Raw genomic sequence first — 7,500 nt, forward strand, 5'->3', positions numbered from 1 at the left:
GGAGGGCGGAGGCTGCGGCTGAGGTCCTCGCACAGCACGTGACCTCCGTCCTCGTGTATGCGAAAGATTCCTCGAGCTCGTCGGCTCCCATGCTGATCCCGCAGTAGGCCATCACCGTGTTGAGATCCTCCCGGTCCAGTTGCCTCGTTCCCCTCGAGATGTGCGACATCGCTCGCTCCAGCCCCCGCAGCCCCGACGCTCCTCGACGATACAGCAGCCGCTGCCCACCCGTCAGACGCAGCACAGGCAGAGCAGCAGACAAGAAGAGTGAAGAGGAGCAGTAGCAGCAGCAGCAGCAGCAGCAGCAGCAGCAGCAGCAGCAGCAGCAGCAGCAGCAGTAGGAGGAGCAGGAGGTTTACCTGTAGGTTGGCATGCGCGGCTTCGTATCCTCCTCCTTCTCGTCGCGAGCTCGCGGGGTCAAACGCCTGAGGCTCTCGCTGCTGCACAATCAGAGACGATGAACCTCACTATATTGAGATACCAGTCAATAAGTTCCGTGATACCTTCCTTATGAATTACTGTAGCACAGTTGATAAATCACAAGGTGAAACTCTATCCTCTCTCAGCATCGCCTCGTAGTCCACCAGCTGATCGCCAGCTGAGAACCGCCGGCTCAGCGTGTGCAGCTCGTGGTCGTTCAGCCCAGTGCAGAGCAGCCTGCACTTTGTCCATAAGGTTGTGGGCGTTTAGCTTGCGATGCCCGCTGTCTCGTAACTCGCCCCGCCCGCTGACCTCTGCTATTTCCATCCGCTTGGCCATCTTGTTGAAAAGAAACACTCTGTTCACTCTCAGCAGGAGCAGTGGGAGACAATGCCACAAGCTCCGGATAATCTTCGCTTCCTCGCAATGCAGGCCCGGGTAACCGTACAGCAGGTCTAGCGTAAACTGTAGCGCACTCTTCCGCTCATCAATCGTCTGGCGGTTGGGGCGTTTGATGGTTGAGTTCCGGACTTGAAGTTGATGTGGACCCTGTTGAGCGAAGAGAGGGAGAGCTCTGTGCCTTTCATGTGGACCTGTTGAGCGAAGAGAGGGAGAGCTCTGTGCCTTTCATGTGGACCTGTTGAGCGAAGAGAGGGAGAGCTCTGTGCCTTTCATGTACACCTGTTGAGCGAAGAGAGGGAGAGCTCTGTGCCTTTCATGTGGACCTGTTGAGCGAAGAGAGGGAGAGCTCTGTGCCTTTCATGTGGACCTGTTGAGCGAAGAGAGGGAGAGCTCTGTGCCTTTCATGTGGACCTGTTGAGCGAAGAGAGGGAGAGCTCTGTGCCTTTCATGTGGACCTGTTGAGCGAAGAGAGGGAGAGCTCTGTGCCTTTCATGTGGACCTGTTGAGCGAAGAGAGGGAGAGCTCTGTGCCTTTCATGTACACCTGTTGAGCGAAGAGAGGGAGAGCTCTGTGCCTTTCATGTGGACCTGTTGAGCGAAGAGAGGGAGAGCTCTGTGTGTAGGCTGATGGTAGGGGTGTGGGATCGACTGTAGGGGTGATGGTAGGGGTGGGGGATCGACTGTAGGCTGATGGTAGGGGGTGGGGGATCGACTGTAGGCTGATGGTGGGGGTGGGGGATCGACTGTAGGCTGATGGTGGGGGGTGGGGGATCGACCGATGAGTAATGTCTGCTTTTGGCGATCAATGTCAACCTGCGGGTAGGGGTGTGGGGATCGACTGTAGGCTGATGGTAGGGGTGGGGGATCGACTGTAGGCTGATGGTGGGGGTGTGGGATCGACTGTAGGGTGATGGTAGGGGTGGGGGATCGACTGTAGGGTGATGGTGGGGGTGTGGGATCGACTGTAGGGTGATGGTGGGGGTGTGGGATCGACTGTAGGGTGATGGTGGGGGTGGGGGATCGACTGTAGGCTGATGGTAGGGGTGTGGGATCGACTGTAGGGTGATGGTGGGGGTGTGGGATCGACTGTAGGGTGATGGTGGGGGTGGGGGATCGACTGTAGGGTGATGGTAGGGGTGGGGGATCGACTGTAGGGTGATGGTGGGGGTGGGGGATCGACTGTAGGCTGATGGTAGGGGTGGGGGATCGACTGTAGGCTGATGGTAGGGGTGGGGGATCGACTGTAGGGTGATGGTGGGGGTGGGGGATCGACTGTAGGGTGATGGTAGGGGTGGGGGATCGACTGTAGGGTGATGGTAGGGGTGTGGGATCGACTGTAGGCTGATGGTAGGGGTGGGGGATCGGTCGATGAAGTCATGCCTGCTTTGGCAATCAAATGTCAACCTGCGGAAGAGAAGCTGCAGAGAGAGATTGTCCCCCCAGCATGTCAGGGGCTAGAAGAGTTTCCTGCTGCGACTCGAGTCAGAGGAGCCTCAAGGCCTGTGTGAGGATAGTGGGACGACGAGCCCGGCGTGCCAGTCAGTAGAGGATCAACAACAGAACTGTAAGGACGGAGGACGGCAGTTCGCTTGTGCCGCGCCATGCGGTCTCACAGTGAGGATGGAAGTGAGAGCGGATCTTCACGCATTCCTTGTTGCTGTTCCCTCGCTCTCGCTGTCACAACCGAAGTGAAGATGGCGAGTAGGCGCATTTCTCCTTACACTCCTTTCCACTGCTTGAGAGCCAACGAGCATCGGTACCTGAGCAGACTAGTCCCGTCAATCATTCTACGTTTTAGTATTTTATTCACCTTCCAGTCTCTATGATGAGGTGTTAAAAATAAACACACAACAGCGACATTCAATTGAAGCCTGCATCAGGTTCGACAAAGAGTCACTTGAGCTTTTTGTTGAGAAGCTCCAGTACGAGACCCATCGTAACATTCAAAGCAGATACGCCGCTCTTCAACTCGGATACGTCGCTCTTCAACTCGGATACGTCGCTCTTCAACTCGGATACGTCGCTCTTCAACTCGGTTACGTCGCTCTGCAACGCGGTTACGTTGCTCTGCAGTTCATTGAACCTCGTGTCCACATCCTCCTTCAGTTCATTGAACCTCGTGTCCACATCCTCCTTCAGTTCATCGAACCTCCTGTCCACATTCTCCTTCAGATCTTGCACAGCACCATAAATATTCCTGTACGGAGTGTAAATCAAAACAAACGGTATGCTTCCAGGATCCACAAACGACGTCAATTCATGGTGATCAGAGGCCAGAGAGAAGAACCTGCTCAAACATCCACTGACCACCTCAAAGTCCTCTCTGTTGCCATTCGTCAACAAACCTATCGCCGCAATCTTGGAGTCTTCGCCAATCATCTCACCCTTCAATACATTGTACAGCCGATTGACCTGAAACAGCTTTTCAAAGATTTTGCCAGGCGTCTCCGTGATTTCAAAGCAGATGTACTCCTCCTTCATGACTTGGAGGTCCTCATATGAGACTCCATGCTTTCCGAATATCCTTACATCCTGAGCGGGGTTGACGACCACGTCCTTGAAGATGGTTTGAAGATCGATGTCATTGTCAAAGGTCAAGCACATGTCCGCTTGATATTCCGATATTGTAGCGAGGTCAATATCTTTAGTATCATCCATCCGACTGATCGTCAAAGGATCAATCTGTCTTGTGGCGCACTCTTTGTAATACTCTTCGCACGCGGCGAACACCACTTGGTTAACTCTTTCAGCGTATCCTTTAGTGAGAATGCCACTATCTTTGAGCTTTCTCCTCGTCTCCTCGTCCGCTGGGAGTTTCTCCCGTCGATGAAAGCCTATACTTGCACATCTGCTGAAGATCGAGCCTTCGAAATTTGATTGCATGTTCCCCGGGAGGTTGGCGGGAGAATCGATGTAGTAGCAGGTAGCCTTGCCCTGCCGCATGATTCCTGGCCGCGCCAGCATTTGCGGCGAGGTCTGTCTGCGATGAGACCTCAGCTGCAAGCTCTGCCTGTGGTAGCATGTCGAGAAAGATTGGAAGTAGCCGCCCACATGCTCTGGCGAGAACACGAGCACGAGCGCCAGCACGAGCCCTCGTGTCGCAAGCATGTGGGATGATACAACAAAGTTAGGTCAGAACAAACAATGAATTATTTGGATAATAATACTTCATTGTAAAGAGTATGAGAATATCTGTTTTGGTACTAACTTTCCATCACATTCGGCATTTACAAACAGTTATTGCTGAAGTACCGTACTAGCACGACCCCGTACAAAGTGCTGAGCTTGGTACCGTAGTACTACTTTCCCGCCAACAAACTTCTGACGCCGCGCCGCCATGGGGCCGACCAGCTCGGAAGCCCGCCCCAGCAACATGCCCGGTAGTACAGTGTCAGTGTTATGATGCCTTGTGACGGACTCGGATGGTAATAGGCTGGCCGGGTCCACCGGCCCGGGGGGGTCACCGGGGGAAAGGGGCCGGGCCTCACAGGCTCAGTTATTGATGGAAGATTGCGGCGCCGGGTTGACAAAACTCTCCTGTAAACCCAGACGAACCTGATTCTGTGTTTCAGGACGGCGATGTACTACGGTAGCACGCGTGATGATTTTCACCTCCCCCAGACGAACCTGACTCTGATGTGTTTCAGGACGGCGATGTAGCACGCGTCACCGTCAGTAACAGTGAAGAGGAGGCCTTCCTAGCCGTCTTGCTCCTAAGGTCTTCTCATGTCTGGATGCTAGCCTGGGCCTCACTGGCATACAGTTGTCTATCTCTCATAGGCTCCTCAATTCTGGTTTCGTGTGCATTCAACTCGGTCTTGAGCAAACGTGTGACCGGACTGTCTTGTTGCAATTAAGGTTGACATGATATCTGTATTACTTTGACTCAGTACAAGTCTGACAAACTTCAACGGTAGTCCGTCGGTTATACCCGGCCCGAAATGAGCCCCTTCCATGGTGATGACTTATCCCGACCACTACCCTACCCCCCCCCTACTATGATGACCCCAGCAGTACCAAGGGCCTGTGGGTAGGTGAGAGATTTGAGGTGGTAGGGGTACTCGTTTACAGAAGTTGCTAGCTAAAGAGGGGGATAATATCAGGTAAAGAGGGGGTACATTTGTACAAGGGGTGTTACAATAGGGAAAGGGGTGATGGAAGTTATTTTTCTCGGGTGGAGACGACCCTCTGCAGGTGGGGTAGGGGGTACTTTGACAGATCAGTCGCTTGACGCCGGTCACGATGGCGCCGCATAGCGAGGCGGCCGCGCAAAAGACGGAGAGGGGGGGAGGAGGAGGAGAGGGATCGAAGATGGAGAGGGGGAAGGAACTTCAAGAAGCCCGAAGAGGGGGGGGGGGCGAGGAAGAGAGCCGGAAGGATTGCAGGCAGGCAGGCAGGCAGGCAGGCAGGCAGGCAGGCAGGCAGGCAGGCAGGCAGGCAGGCAGGCAGGCAGGCAGGCAGGCAGGCAGGCAGGCAGGCAGGCAGGCAGGCAGGCAGGCAGGCAGGCAGGCAGGCAGGCAGGCAGGAGACTCGGCGAAGAAGCAGGATGCACGGTAAACAAGAAGACCAAGAGGAAGATGAGCAGTCCTGATTTAGAAGAGAATCTGCCCGAGAGAAGCACTTGCAGTCACATGAGGTTTCACTCGTGTGACACTTGCATCGTTTGTATGTTATGAATGCTGTTGCCATGATTGCCATGACTTCCCAAGGGTACAAGGGCAGCAGCTTGAAGACTCTTCTCTGAATCTTAACTGACCTCCTGCATGATTCGATGATCAGGAAAACCAAAGCAAAGGCCCGAGCTGCTACCGGCGAGCAGGGGCTGCATCATGGCGGCTGTGATGATGGGGATCCGACATGGTCATGTTAAGAAGAACGAGGAAAACGACGAGAGCGCCGCCAAGCTGCCGCAAGCGAGCGAGTGCAGCCTCGTGTCGGAGTTGGGACGACAAGTAGTGAGGTGAATCACTCGCTGCTGTTCCTCTTGCGTTGCTGACAGGCCTCGTCGCTCAGTCCTGTGGGAGTGACGTGGCAGAAGAGGAGGGTTATGCTCTCCCAGACGCGGATCAACTTCGGCAAGGCAGACACGGACCTGCTGATCGACTTCATCCCCCTCGTCGAGGTCAAGTCGGTAGTGCACAATGTCAGGAAGCGGCACGACGACCAAGGGAGTCTCAAGCAACAAGAGCGCGACGGGCGACGTTCGAAGAAGTTGAAGAAGGCTGACATGCAGTTCTCCGACCAGATCTACTTCGCGGGCGACGACGAGGAGGAGGACGAGGAGGAGGAGCCTAACGTTTTCACCGTCTACACCATCCCCAACGGGCGAAACTCTGGGAGGCCAACCGTGCTGCGAGCTGGCGACAAGCAGGAGCTGGAAAAGTGGCTGGCTGGGATCGAGCACGCGAAGAAGGTGGCAGAGAGGATTGAGCTGGCGAAGGGAGACGTGGGGATGTTGGCGCGGGAAAGGAGGTTGGCGCGGGAGCTGTACGAGAGCTTCGGCTTCCAGCTCGCCATCGGCCTCGTCATCTTCTTCTCCTACGTCGCTTCCCTGGCAAACGCGCAGCTGCTGCCGGAGAGCGGAAGCGACATGGACAGAAACTTCAGGATCATTGAGCTCGCCGTCACAGCCGTCTTCACTCTGGTGCTGCTCGCTTACTTGCCGACCTTGACCCCAGCTGAGCGTGGAAGCAGGAGCTGGTCGTTAACCTTTTCGGGCACTGGTTCAACAAATTCTTCCGGGACGGATGGAATGTGTTCGGTGAGGAGGCGACGACAGAGCTCTCCTCCTGACCCTCTCCCTGCCCCCCCCGCAGATTTTGTTGTCGTCATTCTCGCGCTGGCTTCGGTCATCTTTGACCAGATCCCTGCGATCAACGTTCTCCGTCTTGTCCGAGTCTTCAAGATGGTCAGACTGTTCAGGTTGTCCACTGCTTGTCATGTTGCATTGCTCCTCTTCCTCCACCACCTCCTCTTCTCCCCGTCCACCGGCTCATTCCCATGCTCCTGCGTCTTCTCCACATTTCTGAAGTCCAGGACAGTCGGAGAAGTTCTTCCGCTGCTCGTTCATCAGCAAGGATGAGATCGATGGAAGGAAGCGGTCTATTCAGAACTTACAGCAGCTTATCTTCGCCGTCAAGATGCTCATCTCGTTCGTGGATCAGATGGAGAAGAAGGACGTGGGAGCGAGCGCGATGAAGCAGACGAAGACGAGAAAGCAGATCCTTGACAAGCTCTTCAAGTCAAGCATGTGCACCTCCTTTGCCGCATGGAAGAGCGCGGTCTTCGATCCGCAGGAGGAGCAGGAGGAGCAGGAGGAGGCGAAGGAGAAGGAGGAGAAGTCAAAGAACTGCTGCATGAACTTGGAGAGCAAAATCTCGAGCATGCAGCAGCGACTGGATAGGATGGTGGAAGAGGAGGAGCAGGTGAAGTCGCAGCTGGGAAAGATTCTGTCGATCCTCGAGAAGGGCGAGCACAAACCTGCTCCTCACTCCGTCTTCGTCCTCCCCCCCGAGCCCCGCAGCCTCCCGGTGATCCATCGAGGAGAGGGAGGAGAGGGAGGGAGGAGGGAGGGAGGGAGCGGGGGCAGGAGGGGCAGCAAGGACGTGGAGGTGAGAAAGGGAGCTCGAAGGAACGGGAGGAGCAGGACGGACCTGGGGGATCATCAGACGCAGATCAT

At 55.4% G+C, this 7,500-nt stretch overlaps 4 protein-coding genes across 4 annotated transcripts in view; 1 reads left to right on the forward strand and 3 right to left on the reverse strand.

The window, feature by feature from the left end:
- Window positions 1–43: 43 nt before the first annotated feature.
- GUITHDRAFT_122752 (hypothetical protein) lies at window positions 44–759 on the reverse strand (the record flags this gene model as incomplete). The annotated part of the gene is made up of 3 exons (XM_005817963.1): window positions 44–220; window positions 360–440; window positions 607–759. Coding segments are annotated over 3 exons (411 nt in total), but the record flags the coding sequence as incomplete, so codon positions are not given.
- Window positions 760–2,765: 2,006 nt separating this feature from the next.
- GUITHDRAFT_61245 (hypothetical protein) lies at window positions 2,766–3,002 on the reverse strand (the record flags this gene model as incomplete). Its single annotated transcript, XM_005817964.1, has 1 exon — window positions 2,766–3,002. A coding segment is annotated over one exon (237 nt), but the record flags the coding sequence as incomplete, so codon positions are not given.
- A 224-nt stretch (window positions 3,003–3,226) lies between these two features.
- On the reverse strand, window positions 3,227–3,875 carry GUITHDRAFT_156695 (hypothetical protein; the record flags this gene model as incomplete). The annotated part of the gene is made up of 3 exons (XM_005817965.1): window positions 3,227–3,293; window positions 3,324–3,446; window positions 3,532–3,875. A coding segment is annotated over one exon (344 nt), but the record flags the coding sequence as incomplete, so codon positions are not given.
- A 1,787-nt stretch (window positions 3,876–5,662) lies between these two features.
- GUITHDRAFT_122754 (hypothetical protein) overlaps window positions 5,663–7,500 on the forward strand; it is a gene marked incomplete at both ends in the record, with an annotated part of 2,303 nt that continues 465 nt past the window's right edge. Inside the window, 5 exons of the mRNA XM_005817966.1 lie at window positions 5,663–5,776; window positions 5,821–6,465; window positions 6,516–6,582; window positions 6,638–6,729; window positions 6,863–7,500. The exon at window positions 6,863–7,500 is cut by the window's right edge and continues 172 nt beyond it. Coding sequence (XP_005818023.1) covers window positions 5,663–5,776; window positions 5,821–6,465; window positions 6,516–6,582; window positions 6,638–6,729; window positions 6,863–7,500 — 1,556 coding nt within the window. The remainder of the gene's footprint in view (window positions 5,777–5,820; window positions 6,466–6,515; window positions 6,583–6,637; window positions 6,730–6,862) is intronic.

Source organism: Guillardia theta (genome assembly GCF_000315625.1).
Source record: "Guillardia theta CCMP2712 unplaced genomic scaffold GUITHscaffold_431, whole genome shotgun sequence".
Taxonomy (NCBI): domain Eukaryota; class Cryptophyceae; order Pyrenomonadales; family Geminigeraceae; genus Guillardia; species Guillardia theta.